The 20,709-nt window shown below is 37.7% G+C and overlaps 1 protein-coding gene across 1 annotated transcript; it reads left to right on the top strand.

Moving 5' to 3' along the window:
• Window positions 1–19: 19 nt before the first annotated feature.
• On the top strand, window positions 20–20,441 carry LOC136248015 (NACHT, LRR and PYD domains-containing protein 3-like). Its single transcript, XM_066039832.1, has 4 exons — window positions 20–94; window positions 10,591–10,681; window positions 19,011–19,976; window positions 20,419–20,441. The coding sequence occupies exons 2-4, from the start codon at window positions 10,627–10,629 to the stop codon at window positions 20,439–20,441; spliced, it is 1,044 nt and encodes a 347-aa protein (XP_065895904.1). The 5' UTR covers window positions 20–94; window positions 10,591–10,626.
• The last annotated feature ends 268 nt before the right edge of the window (window positions 20,442–20,709 follow it).

The following is a 20,709-nucleotide window of genomic DNA, read 5'->3' as shown; positions in this document are numbered from 1 at the left end:
TTATTATTTTAAATAGCGCTCACCGCTCTTGAAATTCTTTGGATTCGGTAGACGTTACGTACGCATTATTGACTACTCGGAAGCTGATAAACAGGTTAGGTACTTAATGTAGTTTTTAGTGCGTGTGTGTGTAATGTAGCAGTAGTCTCGTGCATAGGCGATTCTGGGGGGTATGGCCTCCCCTGCTGACACTGAATAACGTTTGCATTGTTTTTATCATAAGGTTTAGGCTGTTTTCAAGCCTTCAAATTGTAAAATCCTGTAGCTTCCCCCAGATCCTCCCGAAATTCTACTTTATATTACAGTCATACAACAATAGTCATGCTGTTCCCTACTTAACCCCCCTGTAGGTCAGGTCTAGAATCACCACTGGTCTTGTGCCCAGACCATTTTTTTTTTCTTTTTGTGTGGGGGTGGAGAAAAAAGGGACTGGTGGATCTCCAATACCTTTTTTGTGTAGCTGGATCTACAACTTTTAGGGATTGTTGATTAGTGGTGATGAATAGCAAAGGCCTGTTAATGAAGCGACAATAGGAAAACTGCACATGTTTGCTTGGCAAGGCTGCATCCTTAGGCACGTGTGCATATTTCCCATTGTCGCTTTGTTAACAGGCCTTTTCTATTCACCACTAATCGACGATCCCCAAAAGTTGTAGATCCAGATGCACAAATAAAAGTATTGGAGATCCACCAGACCTTTTTTCCTCTGCCCCACACAAAAAGAAAAAAGCATCTGGGCACGAGATGAATGTAGCAGTAAGGCAAAAGCGGCATTTCTGGACAGATTTGCTCAGAGTATTTCCGAGCTTACTTCTCCTCGAGAAGAGCAAATCTTATCATGCTTTATGCCAAATTTTAGTCAATGAGTTAGGCTATTAACGTTATACATCGTGAGTGGCAACATGGAAGATGCTAGTCTGGCGCCGTCCGCCCCTTTGCAACCAAAAGTTAAGGTCTACAAATATCAATAGGAATTAGCCTTTCCACAATGATGTCACTACTAAAAATGGTGACCTCTATTTACTGTACTCTAATGTTTTCAAGTATTGTTTTCTATGACATCATTATTTTCATGAGCCATTTAGTTGTTACCGTATACCATAAATATTCGAGGTTGAGCAATGTTGCTAAAATAAACTATTTGCAGGTTCCCAATATGAAATAGACTATATGGAGGTCTAAATATTTCAAGTAGGAGTGCCTTCGTGGTACAAGTAAATTCTATAACAGCCACTCTTTTTATAACTAAATGATAACTAAGTACAATACCCATGCGTATACACAAGATATAATATGATTGGTTAGAATATAATATGAACAGTGTTGGGACAGTTACTTTTTAGTTACATATTACATATTATTTACAACCGAACTATTTAGTTACAGTTACATATTACCCATATAATAAAATAACTGTAATAATATTACATATTACTTTGTGTTCACAGCCTTAAACTGTCACGTGTGAAACTACCACCTTATCACATGACATGATTGTATTGTTGAGCAAATCTTGGGTATAAGCAAGAAGCTGGTGAATAAGCTTCATTCACTTGTAGTGGCTAGGCATTATTTAGTGTATTACTAACGAGATTAGTAACATTGTTACTTAAAGTGATATTACATAATATTAGACTCGTTACAGTAACTATATTACTTAGGTAACATGTTACATTTGCAAGTAAAGTAACTTGAGTTATGTTACCTGTTTTTACAGTATATTTCGTTATATTACTTCATTACTACAATAGTAATATTATTACGTAACGCGCTACTTATGTAACATGTTACCCCCAACACTGAAGATGAATATCGTTAGTTTATGGAGGCTCCGTTACATCACCTCCTCTCTCAAACAAAGCTCGACCCAAGCTTTAGCTGCTATAGTGGACTGGAGCCTTTACAATCCTTGTCCTAGTTTTCCTAGGCACCAACTGCTCCGTATTGTCCTATACTACAGTTGTCTGGCTTCCATGTAGTACACCACTATGGGAAATGTTCTCATCTGTAGTCAGACCATCAACATCTGTATGATCAATATATCTACATTATCCTTGTCCAAGTTAGTATTATACTCATAAGCTGACTGATCACCATGACTGGCAGTCTGTCCTCTGGTATCTCGTTGATCATTACCTCCATTTGATTCATCAACCGATTTATCAATCCATTTTGGAGGACGGCCTGGGGTATTGCGACGCCCACCATACCAGTAATTTCCTATAGGAAAGGCTGGTAGGCACCCGGCCACATGCTGTCTAATTTTATCCTTTGGTGAGTGACCATAAATATGTTCCGCAATGACTCCAGTAATTCGAAAAGACCATACCATGGCCTTGATAGTTTACGATTAGCTCCAGTCTCTACTTGTGGATGTTTAATCAGTATCCACTCACCAATTTTATACTGGCTTGGTTGAGCTCTATTATCATACTGGGTCTTATACTTCACTGTATAGATTCTGCAGCACACTGCTTAGCGGAAGATAAGGCTTTGATCAGTTCTTCTCTGTAATCTTTTACTACTGTGACATCTGTTGAAGTCGATGGTAAGAAGGCAGCCTCCATTGGTTGCCTATAGTCCATGCCAAATAAGAGGAAGGAAGGTTTATTGTGTGTGGAATCACGAAGAGTATTCCTATAAATCCACAGTACTCCATGTAAATACTTGTCCCACTGCAGTCCATAGGTGGCTGCCTGCTTCCTCAACATTGTTTTCAAGGTTCAGTTGAATCTTTCAGTCAACCCATTACACTGTGGGTGGTAAGCAGTTGTGTTGAGTTTTTCAATCCCAGCAGACTGCAAATGTCTTTCATTTGTGCAGCCAAGCTGTAATGGTTTGGTGTTCCTGCTGCAAGTTCAAATTTCAAAGGGGGTTTCCAGAGCTCCAGGAAACCACTTAATACACCCTTGCATTGCCAAGGTGATTCTGTGTGAATGTCATTGGCACACACTAATTGGCTACTGCTGAATCTGGGTGGTAGAAATGATATAGTATCTGTATTTCAACAGACCCTTACTCTTCGCGAAGGGGTGGGCGGCGCCAGACTAGTAGGATGCTAGGTGAAAGAACAGTCTAACTTTACAGTTTGAGGAAAAGCCAAAATTTTATGTGGCTGGGGTTTCCGGACACCAGTAAAAGTAGATGTACCTGGCATTGTTATAGGAAGTGCTGTCCAGTGGTTGACAGTGTTCTGTTTGACTGGTTACATTGTTGCTGACAACAGTTTTTAACACAAGAGGCCTTGCATGTGTGTTGCAGTGCTTTCAAAGATGCAACACTTAATCTACTGCCTGGCATATAAGGGTGGGCAATATACCGATTTTTATTGTTGTGCAACTTTTTTTTTTTACCGAATCGCTAAATATTTAACTTTTAGTAATATCACATACTGACATACCGGGAGAATACTGGAAATTACTGGTTTTCAAATTATTTAAACAGTATTATAGCAGAATTTGTTAGCAAGAGTGGAGCAAAGAGCGTATCATGGGACTGCTAGTAAGGTACTAATGGGAGACCAGTCAAGTACAGTATGAGAGTGCTATTTGTTACCTCTGTCTAAAATGTTTGTTGGCTTTGTCTAAAAAGTTTGTTGGCTAACGCCTCCAATTTATTTTCCCACTTGAAGAGTAAGCACTGTGCAGTCTACAATGAAGATATTGATGCAATGGAAACTTTTATATGTTTAGTAGGTATTTAGCAACACCGCATTATTTATAATTAAAATACCGTGGTATGACGTCGATCAATACTGCCCACCCCTACTGGCATATCAAAACTTTTGTCAGATACTGTATTCCTGATCTCCACAAAGGTTGTACCTGTTTCATTACCATCCTCTAAACAAGGCACCACAACTTCCACTTAATGAACATGAGGTAAGGTTTATCAGATCCCTTGATGAAAGTGGTATGTAAGTTAATGCGTAGTGGTGAAAGGTAAGCTAGAAAGTAATCTTGCATTGCAAAATTTATGTGTTCAGGACACCCGTAAAAATATGTACGTTTTACAACTTACAGTATCTCTTAGACTCTGTAAACTAAAGGTGTTATGCAATTCAGGAGCAGCAGAGAAGGGGTGCAAGGGGGGCTGTATTCCCTGTGAAAAGAAATATGGGGGACTAAAATTATCTATAGTTGTGATGGAGAGCCTAGCTCAATAGCATCAATAATTCAAGATACTCTAATAGAGCAGTCACGATAGAGATACTCTAATAGAGCGGTCACAGTATTCTTATAGAGGAGCAGTGTAGCAAGCTAAATACCGTATAAACAGAAATTTTGGCATGGAATTAATTTGGTGATTTGGCGAATGGTTACAAAATCTCCAAATTAAAATTTTTCCATTTGTGTTTCTGTAATTTATTATTATTATAATAGGTAGCTAAGCAATAGAACTGCACGCGTGTCTAGACCTGCTGAAAATCAAAGCTGTGTCCACTTTTGCTATTGTCATTTTCTTCTTGGCTGTGGTGGTTTGTGTGGAAAGTCAAAGTCTAGATTTCTTTTCAATGGCTCCATCTGTTCGGCCTCTATGGGAGGGCCAGTCTTTACTATCCGTTTAATTTTGTACATGTCACGACTCTTAAATATAAGTAATTGCAATCCAACTTGTGAAATGGAGGATGAAAATTTATTCGATCCATATGCAGTAGCCATCACTGAGAAAGGAAGCAACGTGATTGGGCATAATATTCCACGCAAGATCTCTGCTGTGTGCTCCCTCTTCCTGGCAAAATTATTGACTCCGATCTTCAGTTTTCTTTCACCTGATTTTATACCATAGCCGGTAGCCACGTCCACACTTTTTCACCACGTAAGTTAACTCCGTGCAGCTGGAATTTCATGTCGCTGAAAGGCTTGCTGATACGCACATTTGCACATAATACATTTCGCCGAATTAATTTTTCGGCAAATGCAATTTATCGAGGAATCGCCAAATATTCAGCTCGCCAAAATTTCTGCTTATACGGTATGTATTTACAAATAAGGAGATAGCGTATAACAACAAATATTGGTGAAACAAATACGTATTTGGCGATTTGCTGTAAAATTGCAGTGGATGAAAATTTTATTTGGTGGAATGCTCTCACTAAAAAAAAATTGGCGAGTGGTATAAGGACCATACTGTATAGTTTACACTGGATTCAGTCACTTCATGCATCAGTCTGGCCGAGTTGCTATTCATGATTGAACCAGGTCTGGATTTGACCCACTTTAAAGAATATCTGGGTCCTGCTTCCTAGATAATTAGAGCCTACTGTACGTACTTGAATATCTGTACTGCTGCAGCCATAGGCGGATCTGAGGGGGGGCCAAGGGGTGCTGTGCCCCCCTTGCCCTTTTCTTGCCCCTGTTGGACCTACAGTAGTGTATCGATACCAGAAACTATAATCATGCATTCACACTGTATTCAGAAGTAAGAAAGCCAATGGGTAAACAGAAGACAACAGTTATAATATGTGACTGGATCTGCGAAAATCTGACATAATGGTGCAAGCCTAAATTTTCAGTATAGGCTATTGATTGCAATGCATAAAATATTTATGTAAATGAAAAAAATGATTTGTAAAAATTTTAAACGCTTTATTCTTTATGAAAAAAGAGTGCAATAATAAAATTGGGTACCATCTTATTCGTCTACTCAAGAGGAGTTCGAAAATCGTTGTATCATAGCAGTAGCCTAAAGGATATGTAAGTTATGGGCATTTGTTTATGTCACATTGAAGCGGTCGTACGCGTTCGATTTTTCTTCACTGATTTCATCTTTGTATGTGGTGGTAGCACCATGTAATGGACTCCCCTATTCGTGGCGAACACGATGGTGCAAGTTGCAACTGAATTTTGTAAGTTACAGCCATTTTTATAAGCACCTGTAATTTATTTTCCCAATACTTGCTGTACAAATCGATCTTTCTGTTGCTGCTATTTTGTAGGGCTGTCACTCCAAAAGTTGTTGGCTTACAAGGCTGAAACTTGTCCAATGCATGCACTCGACTTAGTAGATTATAACTATTCAATAATAAAGAATTTGAAAAATGTGCCATTGTGTTAGGTTTTCACAGATCTGGTCACATATAGCTAAACTGTACACTGTAAAGAAAGTGAGGCATATAAATTTTGAATTATGTGCAAAGATTGAGATACTCTAATAGAGCAGTCACTACTCTAATAGAACAGTCGCAATTAAATTCTAATATAATGTTTATATATCAAAGCAAAACTAGCTATTCCTTATTTTGATTTAATATACACTTTACCATCAAACAAGTTTATCTCAGATAGGCTAACCAATTTTTGTACGCATTGCAAAAGCATACACTTTGTTAGCTAAGTGCTATCAAAAATTCAACCTAGGAGGTCTAATTTTTAAAAAAAATTCTCCAACTAAAGTCTAAAAACTGTATGTCCATCATTCATCTAGCTTTATGCTGAATAAAGTTATGCAAATGAATATACGTAACTTCTGTACTAGAATTCCATTCTTATCTTCATAGTGGAATAAGCACTGCTGTGCATTAAACTTCTTGCCCCCTCCCCCCATCTGACAGTGTCTCCTAGATCCGTCTATGGCTGCAGCCCACTTTCTTTCGTGGGCCACACTCACTTACAGTATCAGGATCATCTGCTGTCTGTAAGCATACCAGTGGTGGATCTAGAAATTTTCAGAGGAGGTTTCAGGTTCAGGAAGTTTTCAATAACTGTAATCCCAGACTGTGAATGTTAACTTGAGATAGCCCAGTGGCCTATAGCTAGCCTACGTAGCTAGATATATGGCATAAACTAGCTAGCAATGAATCAGTGAAAATCACTTCATAACTTTTTTCACAGTTAAATATTACCAATCCAGGCCTTCGCAGAAGATTTTGAAGCAAAACAGTATGTACTTGTACTCATTAAAATGATAGTTATTTTTAGAGACACTTTAACGCTGTAATGGCGTTTTCAGTGATTTCAAAAGGCAAAGGTATGAGAAGTTAGGCCAGTACAAAAAGTCCCAACATAATACACTACTTACAGTATGTATAACTCTGGTGATTTTATCATCCACATAAATCGTAATTAAATTTGGGGAGCACGCATTATTTTTCGGAGGGGTTTCAGCTGAAACCTTTGCAACCTCCTGTATCTGCCACTGCATACTCAACCATTTATCAATGGCTGCACATGAATTCACTGATGTCTGTTGCTGTCTACAAGCTAGCTTACATAGAACCACACCCACTAATCCAATACGAGTTCAGCCTAGTCTAGTCTGTAAGCCACACCCATTGGAACCATGCTAATTTACCAGTTTTGTCAAAACTATTTCAACAACTGCTTGACCCAAGGTTTGAAAGTATTGTTTTGATGAAATTTAAATTTGGTGGATTAGTGACGAACTGCCAATTCGCCAAATTTAATTAATATATGGTAGCTATAGTTGGTGGAGGGCAACTATTGCTTGCAGGTAGTGACCCTTTTTTGTTTGTTTGTTTTTTGGTCTTTGACTTACAGCCAGACCATGGCATCACCAAGGTAGAAGACCCTCAGCCCCTCTTAGATAAAGGTGTCTCCTCCGCCCTTGATGCGATTTGTGTGGTTAGAATCTTATTTAGCATCTTTCAGCGTGTAGAACGATATATAGTTTAGCAAATTTGGTTGAAGATAACAACTTGTACTTTTACAACTTGTACTTGTACTTTCGAGTTTTCATTGTCAAGCCCAATGTAAAGGAACACATGGGTACCAAGCTTGTTACTGTCCCCAGTGTTACAGATCAACACATGTTGTACGGCCCAAGAAGCCGGCATGCCACATTGTGAATATATTGACAGGAAAAAAAGACATGATTATCACACATATGTAGCTCCGTGATCCTTCATCCGATTGGAACCAAATTTGTAACAGAAATGCCCAACAGGTAGGAGAGTCTACATACCAAATTTGAAGAAAATTACCCCAGCTATTTCTGAGATATGAGTGACCAATTTGAAAGTGTTTCATTTTAATTTCTTCATTTTTTTCTCTTCATTTCGCACGCTTTGCGAAACCCGCAACAAAACATGCATACTCCAATCAGGCTGAAATTTGGCATACTTAACCCTTTAGGGACCAGCGTCGTTGTACATGTACATCCAAATATGTATAACCTTACCGTAGACTCTGGTTATTAGGCACATGCGCTTATAATTTTTGGAGAAATTATTTGTGAAATTTACTATGCTTGTTAAGCACATGCGCTTATAAATTACGGTAAGGAATTTCTGCTAGGGGGAATTAGTTGTACCCACTACAGTTTTCAAGCACACCAGTTAATAGTTTGCTTCAGTCGTGGAAACGGAAATCCTTAGAAGCCAGGTAGCAGCTATAGCTATTGTTATTACAGACGGCAGTATCTGCTAGACACAGGCATGGCGAGGCATTGAGTGTGCTGTGACATGTCTAATTCATTCTGACAACAATTCTACGTAGTATGAGGTGGCAGAGGCGATTTCAACCATATGCGCTTAACAAACAGGTGTCTATCACAAGTCTACCATATGTGCTTAACAGGCAATATGTGTGTAATAACCATGTGCGCCTAATAACCGGAGTCTACGGTACTTGAGGCGCATGTACAGTGTGTCCTAGTGTATAGATAGTAAACAAAGAGCGTAACTCTGCAGCAACTGAAGCTGCGGGCTTGGAACAAAGACCATTTGTGACTGGATCTGTGAAAACCTGATGATATCCCACAAGCCTAAATTTACAGTATGTAGCATTGAATACAATGGGTGAATTATTTGTGTATTGTTGAAAAAATTCCATAAATTTTTTGAATGCCTCTTATGAAGGAAGGGACTAACAATAAAAACCTGAATATCATCTTATTTGCCTACTCAAGAAAAGTTGGATAATCTTTGTTTTGTTGCAGTATCCTTGATACGTAAGTTATGAGCGTTTGTTTATGTCACGGCGAAGCAATCGTACCTGATCAATATTTCTTCATAGATTTTTCCTTTGTATGCAGTGAAGAAAGGCAATAAAGAGACAAGCTTACCCAGTAATTGATTCCTCCATTCATGGCAAACATGATGGTGAAAATTTCAGCTTCGTGCAGTACGTCAATCCGTTTGCAAGTTTCGTAAGCAACTGTATTATATTTTCCCAACACTTGCTGTACAAATCAATTTTCTGTTGTTGCTACTTTGTAGGGCTGTAACTCTGAAACTTTTTGGTATATGAGGCTGAAACTTTGTCAGAGTGTACACTTGACTAAGTAGATTATAAATATTTAATAAACAGGAATTCGAAAAGTGTGTGATTGCGTCAGGTTTTCACAGATCCGGTCACATTTTATTCGTCATTAGTAGGCGATTCTTTTGATATACTGTACAAGGCGAATATACGTAATATGAAAAGCTATGCTAGTTAAAAGTTGTAATCTATCTCTAATCTCTACAGATGACTTGTTTAATACTGAACTCTCCACAGGATGATTTGTTTGCAGCTAAGCTCTATACATCATGACTTGTTTTGTTTATAGCTGAACGCTCTGCGAAGTAACTTAACTTTCTACAGGGTGACTTATTTGTAACTGAACGCTCTAATAGATAATTTTTTGTACCTAAATTCTACAGGTGATTTGTTTGTAGCTGAACTCTCCACAGGGTGATTTATTTTTGGGGGTGATTATTTGTGGCTGGACCTTTGGGGATTTGTTTGCAGCTGAACCCTCTACAAGGTGATTTGTTTGTAGCTAAAGTCTCTACCGGGAGACTTGTTTGTAGCTGAACTCTCTACCGGGTGACTTGTTTGAAGCTGAACTCTCTACAGGGTGACTTATTTGAAGCTGAACTCTCTACAGGGTGACTTGCTTGTGGCTGAACTTCCCACAGGGTGATTTGTTTGTAGCTGAAATCTCTACAGGGTGACTTCTTTTGTATTTGAGCTCTCCACAGGAGTGATTTGCTTGCAGTTGAACTCGGTGACTTGTTTAATGCTGAATTCTCCACAGGGCAATTTGTTTGTAGCTGAAAACTCTACTGGGTGACTTTGAACTCTACAGAGAGACAAACTGATAAAAACAAGTCACCAGGAAGCACCCAAGTCAGATAAAAACAAGTTAAAAGGAAGCATCCGAGCCAGTTTTCGGCCAGCTTTGTGGCTTGCTATACAAAAAAGAAGTGACATCTAAACCAAAACAGCCAAGCTGTAAAAAGAGTGCGGCCCCAAAAGGGCTAGGGTGAAAAAAGTTGTGAAATCAAAAGTGGCAGCCAAGAAATGGCTGTGATGGTAGGTTAATGGCAAAAATTTTTTAATAATAATTCAGGTGAATTTGGTGTGAAATCTTTGGAGGAGGTAACTCAAATTCATCTGAAGTGTTGTTACACTTTTTTAACATTACATCACAGTTGTTTCTTGGCCACTACTTTTAATTTCACGATTTTCACCCTGGCCTTTTGGGGGGCTACACTCTTTTGTTACTGCTTGGTTGTTTTGGTTTAGATATATACTTAAAAGACTTGGTCTTTCTTAGAACCATTGTAAATGTTAGAACCATTGTAAATGAATAAATCAGTATTTATGTGTATGTCCTCTACTACACCATTTTATTTTTGCACAGGTATTTTGCAGTAGTTTAGCAACTTACGTACGTACCATGGATACTACTAGTCATCCAATTACTCTTAATAGTATCAGAAGGTCTGAAGACAGTAAGTATATAATGTCTCAAATTAGATTGTAAGCATCAGCAATTTGCATAAAAGAATTATGTATATAGCAGTAAAGGATATCATAATTATATGCTTGCATGTATCAAGACACACTGTAGTGTGTCATGCGGCCCAAGAAGCCGGCATGCCACACTGTTAGTATATTAACAAGAAGAAAGTAAATGCGATTTTCACACCCTTGTAGCTCCGTGATTCCTTATCTGATTGAAACCAAAGTTGCTACAGAAGTGCCGGCTAGGTAAGGGAGTCCACATTCCAAATTTGAAGAAAATCGCTCCAACAATTTTCGAGATACAAGCGGCCAAAGTTAGGGTTTTTTCTTCGTTTTTTTTTCTTCTACTTTTTGCACACTTTGCAAAATCTGCCATAAAACACTAATGCATGCTCCAATCAGGCTGAAATTTGGAAAACTTAAAGGGCTCATTATGGCGAATCTCAGTACCAAGTTTGATAGGAATCCGAAGAACATTCACGGAGTTATGACCGATTATTTGCATAGAATAAGGTCGAAGGTCTGTCACTCCCACAGGGTAAACTGCTTGAAGGAATGAGCTGAAAATTGCTATCGTAGGAGTGCCTTTTTGTGGTTTGAAAGGAATCCAGTTAAAGACTATCAGGTATGACACAAAATCCAACCTGTGTCACAATTACGCGATCAATTTTTATGAATAAAAGAACTATTAGTTTTCACACCTACCAGGTAAACCACTTAGGGCAATGAGTTGAAAATCGGTGTTTAGCTGAAATTATTATCATAGAAAGTCCTTGCAGTAGTACAGAAGAATCGGATTACAAACCACTGAGTTATGATTCCAAAGCCAACTACGTGTAGCATATGCGAGATCGAGATACTCTAATAGAACAGCCACCCTAATAGAGCATTCAGTTACGTTTATGTCTTACTCCATTATAGAATTATATTACATTGCAAGTTATTCTATAGGGAGTTCAGCTACAAACAGTTAATCTTATAGACAATTCAGCTACTGTACTAGCAAGTCACCCTGTAGAGAGTTCAGCTACAAATATGTTTCTGTAGTGATTCAGAACATTATAAGTCACGCTGAAGAGAATTCAGCTATAAACAAGTCACCCTGTAGAAAGTTCAGCTACAACAAGTCACTGTAGAGAATTCAGCTACAAGCAAGTCACTGCATAGAGGGTTCAGCTACAAAAAAGCTACCCAGTAGAGAGTTCATCTAGATCAGCTACAAACAAGTTACTTTATACAATGTTCAGCTACAAGTAAGTCACTCTGTAGAGAGTTCAGCTACAAACAAGTCACTCTGTAGTACAAACAAGTCACCGTGTAGCTGGAGAGTTCAGCAACCAATCAAAAAACCACCCTGTAAAGAGTTCAGCTATACAAACATGTTATAACTCTATAGAGAGATCAGCTAGAAGAAGTTACCTTGTACAAAGTTCAGCTACAAAGAAACCATCATAATAAGAGTTTAGCTGCAAACAAATCACCCTGTAGAGAGTTCAGCTACGAACAGATCACTCTGTAGAGAGATCAGCTAGAAGAAATCACCTTGTAGAGAGTTCAGCTACAAAGAAACCACCATGTAGAGAGTTCAGTTGCAAACAAATCATCTGTAGAGAGTTTAGCCAGAAACAAGTTCACCCTGTTGAGAGAACAACTAAAAACAAGTCACCCCGTAGCAAGATCAGCTACAAAGAAACCATCCTTTAGAGGGTTACAAACAGATAACCCTATAGAGAGTTCAGCTAAAAACAAGTCACCGTGTAGAGAGATCAGCTAGAAACAAGTGATCCAGACATCAGCTAGAAACAAATCACCCTGTAGAAAGATCAGCTAGAAACAAGTCATCCTGTAGAGAGATCAGCTACAAAAAAGCCATCCTGTAGAGAGTTTAATTACAAACAGAAAACCCTATAGAGAGTTCAGGTCACCGTGTAGAGATATCAGCTAGAAACAAGCCATCCAGAGATCAGCTAGAAACAAGTCACCCTGTAAAGAGATCAGCTACAAAAAAACCATCCTGTACAGAGTTCAATTTCAAACAGATAACCCTATAGAGAGTTCAGCTACAAACACGTCACCCTGTAGAGAGATCAGCTAGAAACAAGTCACCCTGTAGGTAGATCAGCTACAAAGAAACCATCCTGTAGAGAGTTCAGCTACAATCAAGTTACACTATAGAGAGATCAGCTAGAAACGAATCATCTTGTAGAGAGTTCAGTTGCAAACAAATCACCTGTAGAGAGTTCAGCCACCCTGTATAGAGTTCAGCTAGAACAAGTTACCTTGTAGAGAGTTCAGCTACAAAGAAACCACAATGTAGAGAGTTCAGCTGCAAAAAAATCGCCCTGTAGAGAGTTCAGCTAGAAACAAATTATCCTGTAGAGAGTTTAGCTATAGAAACAAGTCACTCTGAAAAGAGTTCAGCTACAAACAATGATAGTTTCAGCTACAAACAATGATAATTTCAGCTACAGTTTAGTTATGTACAAAGTCACGTTATTAACTAAAGTATGTGATAATCATCATTCAATGTTAAATATACAAATATTTAATCAGACAAAAACTATACACACAATTACTTCCTTTGTTCCACAATTCCTGTAGTAAAGAAAATAAACAAGTTACAAGGAAGCATCAAAGCCAGTTTATGGCCAGCTTTGTGGCTTGTAATTCAAAAAGAAGTGATATCTAAACCAAAACAGCCAAGCTTTAAAAAAAGAGTGTGGCCCCCAAAAAGGCCAAGGTGAAAAAAGATGTGAAATCCAAGGTGGCGGCCAAGAAATGGCTGTGATGGTAGGTTAAAATGGCAAAAATTTTAATTACGACAATTCAGGTGAATTTGGTGTCGAATCCTAGTGGAGGAGGCAACTCAAATTTACCTGAATTGTCGTAATTAAAATTTTACCATTAACCTACCATCACAGTCATTTCTTGGTCGCCACCCTGGATTTCACATCTTTTTTCACCTTGGCCTTTTTGGGGGCCACACTCTTTTTACAGCTTGGCTGTTTTGGTTTAGATTAATATTTAACTCATGACTAAAACAAGTTACAAAAAGGAATTTTGATTCAATCAGTTCACTATAAACAGACAAGCAAATCCAAGGTACATACTGTACGTATTTCCTCGTATAAAATCCTGGGACTTTATTTCTTTCCCAGCATTATTGATCCGGCCTGTAAATGAATAGGGCCTTTATTAGAGACCGGGCATTTATTTTGGATTGGTCCATCCGATGCCCATTGTTTAGATTGAATTAGGGTGGTGGTAGGACGGGATTGCTGTAATGAAAACAGTGATACAGTGTGTTGACTATAAATAAGTGTAAGGTAAGGCTTAATGATTGGAAAATAGTTGTCTCTGCATGCACTAGGACTCGTCCGGACTACTCATGTGATTACTTGTAGTAGGGCTGAGCAGTATTATCGTTTTAACGATATACCGCGATATTTTGAGAGTATCGATATCGCGATGTTTTGTTATTGACTATCGTGACACCATGCCTATACATTTACTGTCATTAAAAATCCATTTACTGTCATTAAAAGTCCATTTGTTATGCATTACTTGGCTAAGAATCCTTGTAAGTGATAAAGCCTACCCACCTGGTTACCCCTGCAGAGAGGTGTGAACACCATAACATAACCTCAAAGCATGTGTTACAATAACTGTTACTGTAAACAAGGGTGATAGTGGCTAGCTTGGTACTACATTAAAAGACTTCTTGCAGGAATACTGAGCAATACGAGTAAGTAGAATTTTAGGATAATGGGAACGGGACGGGAACAACCTGTGGAAAATGTCTGATAAAGGTCTTTATGCCAATATAATTATAGAGGTTGGATTTTACAGCACACTGCTTCTTTACAGCATTGTTGGATTCTTCTGCTAAAATGATCGAAACACTCTAATAGAGCAGTCACCTTTAGTAAATAATTTGATATGTACAGAAGCTATCGAGAAAACAATCTACAGATGCTTACATAAACCATCATAACTTACTGATACAACGACGTACAGAATTGAATCTTGGCTCATTGTGTTTGCCATGAATTTGTGCATCCACCAAGGTATAGTTTTTTCCCTAGGCATGCTTCTTTGTTCGAAAAGGAAGGCAAATTCACTGAAAACGATCGTCGGTAAATTCTTTCATCACTGCAACATAAACAAACGTCTGTAACTTTGGAATCTTTTCGTGTATGGAGATGAAACAAAGATTTTTGTACTCCCTATGGACAGGCAAACACGATGATGCCCAGGATTTATCCATTGACGGCTTAATTCGCCCACCAGCGAGGCGATAAAAACTTGCATTTTTTTTTTCTGGAGCTTGCATTTTTTACCCATAGTTTTTAAATGCGTTTTATTACAAAAGTACTGTTGCATGTATATCGACGGTTTTCCAAAATTCGGTCACACATGAAGGCACTGTCAGTTAATTAGAATCCTTTTATAAACTTATAATGGTTTAGATATTATGATATACATGTAATGGTGGTTTCAAGGAAGTAGCTAACTTTCAATGTTGATGACTTAGCTAGTCTATATACCTATCTATGACAGCTATAGCCCATCAATTCACAGACCACCAATATGGGTCCCTGGTGGGATAGCTACCGAAACATTTTTTTTACTGCTCTATTAGAGTATTTTGCTTGTCCGGCTGTCTAATGCTGTATTTCCAACGCTGCTTAACTTAGGAAGCTGAAACTTGGCTAGTCCATTCCTACGTCCCTGTGGAAAACAGAGAACAAATAAAATGCATTTTGAAAATTGTGCGGATATCGACGGTTTTCTAAAATTAGGTCCTATATATAGATGTGGGAAGTTGAACCTGCTACGTCTCACATGATGGGCATGTGGCAGCTGAAGTATGTGTAGGTGCATGGCTCCAATGGGGAGACTAAAGACAGTTTGACAAACATACCAGTGCTGCATGCATACTTGTATCAAAGCTATGAATTTTATTTGGAAGCAGTAGGTGCAGTTTTCGAAACCTATAGTATGTGATGTCAGTTAGCTAGAGTACTTCGTGAATCTCAGTTGTCATCAGTATTAATTCAATTATTAAAAGAAAGGTTTCAAAGGAGTAGCTAACTTTCAATGTTGATGACTTAGCTAGTCTATATACCTATCTATGTCAGCTATAACTCATCAATTCACAGGCCAGCAATATGGGTCCCTGGTGGGATAGTTAACAAAACATTCTTGATTACTCTATTAGAGTATTTTAATGCAGGTGACTGCTCTATTAGAGTGTTTTGATCATTTTAGCAAAAGGGTCCAAACAATGCTGCAAAGAAACATTGTGCTGTAAAATCCAACCTATCCAACCAATATATTATTTATCAGGTGTTTTTCATGAGTCGTTCCTGTTCCTGCTTTCCATTCCCGTTTTCCTCTAATTCTACTTATCCAATGCACTATATACTGTAGCACCAGCTATGATTGACTTATATGTAAGTATCATGAACTCTTCAGTATCGTCAGTAGTGGCTTTAGTATCGATCGCGATACTAAAATGGCAGCCCTAACTCGTAGTACATGTACCTTCAACCCTCAGAAGGCTCTAAACTCAAGTATGAAGAAGCAGTAGCAACAAGGGAAACATTTAAAGCCACTAACTGTAGACTCAAGTAATAGCCCGGGCCTCTATTTGTAACCTGGCATTTATATTCCAAAGGTGCTGGAGGCCCCCCAGTTTATAATCGAGATAGGCGTTTAATCGAACACAGCCTTTATACGAGGAAATATGTATGGTATAGTGATTTCCCTGTACTAGTCTGTGTGAAAAAGACTATTTCCAACAAGTAAATGACAGTGGTAAACTGTATTTTTTACCACATCATAAACAAATATACTGCCACAAGTGTAATATGGGAAAAATAGCATGGAAGCATGGGTGAGAGACTAATACAGTACGAGGTGAAACTGACTGCTGTGTTCGGTTTGAGACTGTGCCAGAGTGCTATTTTATTACCATATTACATGAGCATGGCAGTGTTTTAACTGGTTTATAGAGCTTTCTGTTTGTCTTTGTTCAGAGAATTTACTCAAACCATGTCAATTTTTATCCATCAGACAATTCAAATATATGTGACCGGGCCTGCAAAAATAGGGCATGTGGGCACATAAAGTTTGCCTATACTTTTTCACGTTTGCATGACTCATAACTTTCTATGCCATTGTGCTATAGCCACATAATTTTCAGTACTTATTAAACATTTCATTGGCACTATAATAATAGTTACAGAGTGCAAATACTCTATTCCAGCACTGTCTGTTATGTGATGAGGTGTAGTTTGTGCCCACATGCTCTATTTTCACCGGCCTGGTCACATATGCAGTATCAACCAAGATTAAATAAAACAAATACGACCAGCCGAGCAAAAACCGGTCATTTTTTTTTACAAAACTTGCTATTAAATAGTATTGAAATAAACCGTCTAACAATACATGTGCTATATAAAAATATGTACAGTTTAATTTCTTCAGTACATACTGAAACAGTGCTAAAATGAATAAAACCTTTATAGACCATCGGATTTGTCATTTCATGGAGAGTAAAAAATACTTGCTTCGTGCATGTTCATACATATATGTGAGTTATGGGTACTTAAAGGACTTGCATGGGCAAAGATCAAACGAATAAGAGTGCTATTATTTCCATACAGCACTGAAAGAAAAATACAGCACTAGTTATACAGCACTGCATATGAGAAATGAAGCACTGTTGATCATGTGCTTGCATAAAATTTTAAATCACCAGAAGTAACCAAAATGATGATATAATTTATAACCAAACTTGTAATATATATACACTTACATTGTTACATACATAACATGTGGCAGTTGACAAGTTTCAGAGTGTAGTTGCTGCAGTTTCAGAAAACATTTTTAGTGGACTTCATGTACAGTACAATTAAGTTTTGTGTTTTACTGTTTGCATAAGAACAAGTAATCAAAGAAGAGTTTACAAAGAGTTCATGAGTATACAAATATACAAATTCCCATGCATTGTACAGATAAATTGTGACCAGATCTGCGAAAACCCAACATAATCGCACAAGCCAAAATTTATAGTATAAAGCATTGAATACAATAGGTGAAATATTTGTGTATTGTTGAAAAAATTCTGTACATTTTTGAACGTCTTTTTCTTAGTGAAGGGAGGGACTTACAATAAAATCCTGGATATCATCTTATTCACCTATGTACTTAAGAGAGTTCGAAAATCTTTGTTTCATTGCAGTAGACCTAAGGACATGCAAGTTATGGGCATTTGTTTATGTCACGTTGAAGTGATCGTACGCGATTCATAAATTTCGCCTTTGTATGCAATGAAGAAAGGCAAAATCGTACCCAGTAATTGATTCCCTTGTTCATGGCGACCACGATGGTACAAATTTCAACTCTGTACATCATTCCATTCTTACAATCATTTTAGTAAGCCCCTGTAATTTATTTTCCCTATACTTGCTGTATAAATCTTGGCATATGAAGCTGTAACTTTGCGAGAGGGTACACTTGACTAAGTAGATTATAAATATTTAATAAACAGGAATTCAATAACTGCGTGATTGTGTCGGGTTTTTGCAGATCCAGTCGCAATTTATGTGTTGTGAAAAAGAGCTGTTAATGTACATATGCTGACCCTCTACATGTAGAAAAGTGCATAGTGCTCAGTATCAGTAACATTAGTGATTCTGTACATGCATATGTAGATACACATGTGCGGGTGCATAGCAATAAAAGGGGCAATGCGTCGCAAATTTGTTTTGTTGTAAAGCCATTCAAGATTGCAGAAACACGTGATTATTTTGTGTACAATAAAATCACATGTGTGTGTCAGTGGATGGGAGAACAATCTTAAAAACTATACACAGATTTTATTCTATTGCTGTAAAAGGAATAAACAAGCAGCTGGGGAGTAATTGACACTACACGGCAACTTGTGTTCACGTATCACAACCAGACAGCATTGTTATTGTATGAAATGAAACTCTTCGTTTTGAACAAGATGATCACGCCCTCTACCATCATGTATCGGCTTTGTTACAATGTTATAGACAGCCCAGGGGGCATTCTAGCTCATCTGGCTTACAATCTTCATACAAGGACAATTATATAAAGACTGTCACTTTAATAACACACGTGATCCATAACACAATGACGCAATTTGTTTTAAATGATTACATCATAAACTTGGACGGCTTCACGTATAAACAATTCAGGATGCATTGCCCCTTTAATATTATATTCATTTACATATTTTGTACATTATTATAATGTATAATATGTTGTTTCTTTTGATAATAGAGTGTAAAATGAGACCTGAACTCAAACATTTGTCAGAATTGGTCACTCCTGCATACGGTGCTCAGTGGAAGTTCATTGGAAAGTCTCTTGGTTTTGAAAATGGTGTACTTGAAATTATAAATTGTGACTTTCAGACCACTGAGAAGTGCTGTAATGAGCTGTGGGATAGATGGCTAGATACATTTCCTACTGCCACATGGGCTGAACTTATATTCATTATTGATACAAAATGTTTCTGTTTCTTGTCTATTAGCTCATTGCCAGAAGCTGTTGCTAATTTGGAGAATGCCTTAAAGCAGCTTCATACAGGAACAAGGTACAAAACGTCAGAAGATGAATGGCCTCTTTATCAACCTAAGCACTTTAACAGTGTTGCTCTTTTTCACCACAAAGACAAACTTGTGACCAGAGAACAGCTTGTTGCATTAGCACGTGTGCAAAAATCAGGCAATGTTGATGGATATGAGCACACTAAAGAAGTTAGAGAAATATTCCTACCAACAGAAGTAGAGGGTAGCGTAACCACTCATCCAAGTACTATATTAATAGAAGGAGCTCCAGGTATTGGCAAAACTTTTTTGTGCAAAGAAATAGCATATCAATGGGCTAACGGAAACCTACTTACTGATAAACGACTTTTGTTTTTAGTTTATTTACGGGACCCAAAAGTGCAAAAAATTCGGCATTTTGGAGACTTTATTGATTATATTAGTTCTTCAAATGTATCTGCTTTTGCAACAGAATTTATAAGCAATATGTCTGGAAAAGATATAGCAATAGTGCTGGACGGTTATGATGAACTTCCACTTGCTCTCAGGCAGCGCTCCTTTTTAGCTGACTTAATAAATGGACGCAGCGTTCACTTAACCAAATGCACTGTTGTAGTTACATCTCGTCCAAGTGCATCTGCTTGTCTTCATAATAATGTTGATCGACGAATAGAAGTGTTGGGGTTTTCAGAAGAAAGTAGGGTAGAATATATCCGCCATACATTTAAAGGTGAAAATGACAAAATTGCATTTATGTTGGATTTTTTAGAGAAACACTCAGCAATCAATGCCTTTTGTTACATACCGTTAAACATGACCATTCTTTGCTGTTTATTTTTGGAACGTAGCACAGACTTACCTAAAACTCAAACGGAGCTCAATCATAAATTTATATGCATTACCATTTTGAGGTTTTTACGAAAAACATCAGATACCACAGATAACTTGTCTGTTCTCTCTGATCTCTGTGCTCCTCATAGACAAATCTTAAATGAGCTTGCCATGTTAGCTTTTACAAGATTACAGGAAGATTCAATTGTTTTCACTAAAAAAGAAATTAAACCATTGTGTCCACACCTTACATTACATGAACAAAATTGGTCTGGTTTAGGCTTGCTTAAAGCTGTGTCCTTTTTCAGTTTTGAGCAAGGCACAAGCATAGTATCCTACAATTTCTTGCACTTCTCAATACAAGAATTTTTGGCAGCATATCATGTAAGTTTGCTCCATGAAGACAAACAAATTGTACTTTTAGATAAAACTTTCTGGGTAAGTGATTTTTTGAACATGTGGGTTATGTATGTTGGATTAACAAAAGGTAAATCATTTCCCTTTGCTCACTTTTTGTCTGGGAACACGTTTGTATGGCAAAGTCGACTTATTGGAACAACAGGCATATCAAACAGCATAATACAAAGTAAAGTAAAGCG

Source organism: Dysidea avara, chromosome 2 (assembly GCF_963678975.1).
Source record: "Dysidea avara chromosome 2, odDysAvar1.4, whole genome shotgun sequence".
NCBI classification, from domain to species: Eukaryota; Metazoa; Porifera; class Demospongiae; order Dictyoceratida; family Dysideidae; genus Dysidea; species Dysidea avara.
Note: the sequence above shows the minus strand (reverse complement) of the source record. Positions and strands in the feature narration are given on the sequence as shown.

What these genes read in the sequence shown, in the direction of transcription:
- LOC136248015 (XM_066039832.1), top strand. Translation starts at nt 10,627, where the DNA reads ATGGATACTACTAGTCATCCAATTACTCTTAATAGTATCAGAAGGTCT. An exon ending in TATCAGAAGGTCTGAAGACA is followed by an intron (nt 10,682 to 19,010) that starts GTAAGTATATAA and finishes TTTTGATAATAG; the next exon opens with AGTGTAAAATGAGACCTGAA. An exon ending in GTTGGGGTTTTCAGAAGAAA is followed by an intron (nt 19,977 to 20,418) that starts GTAGGGTAGAAT and finishes GTCCTTTTTCAG; the next exon opens with TTTTGAGCAAGGCACAAGCA.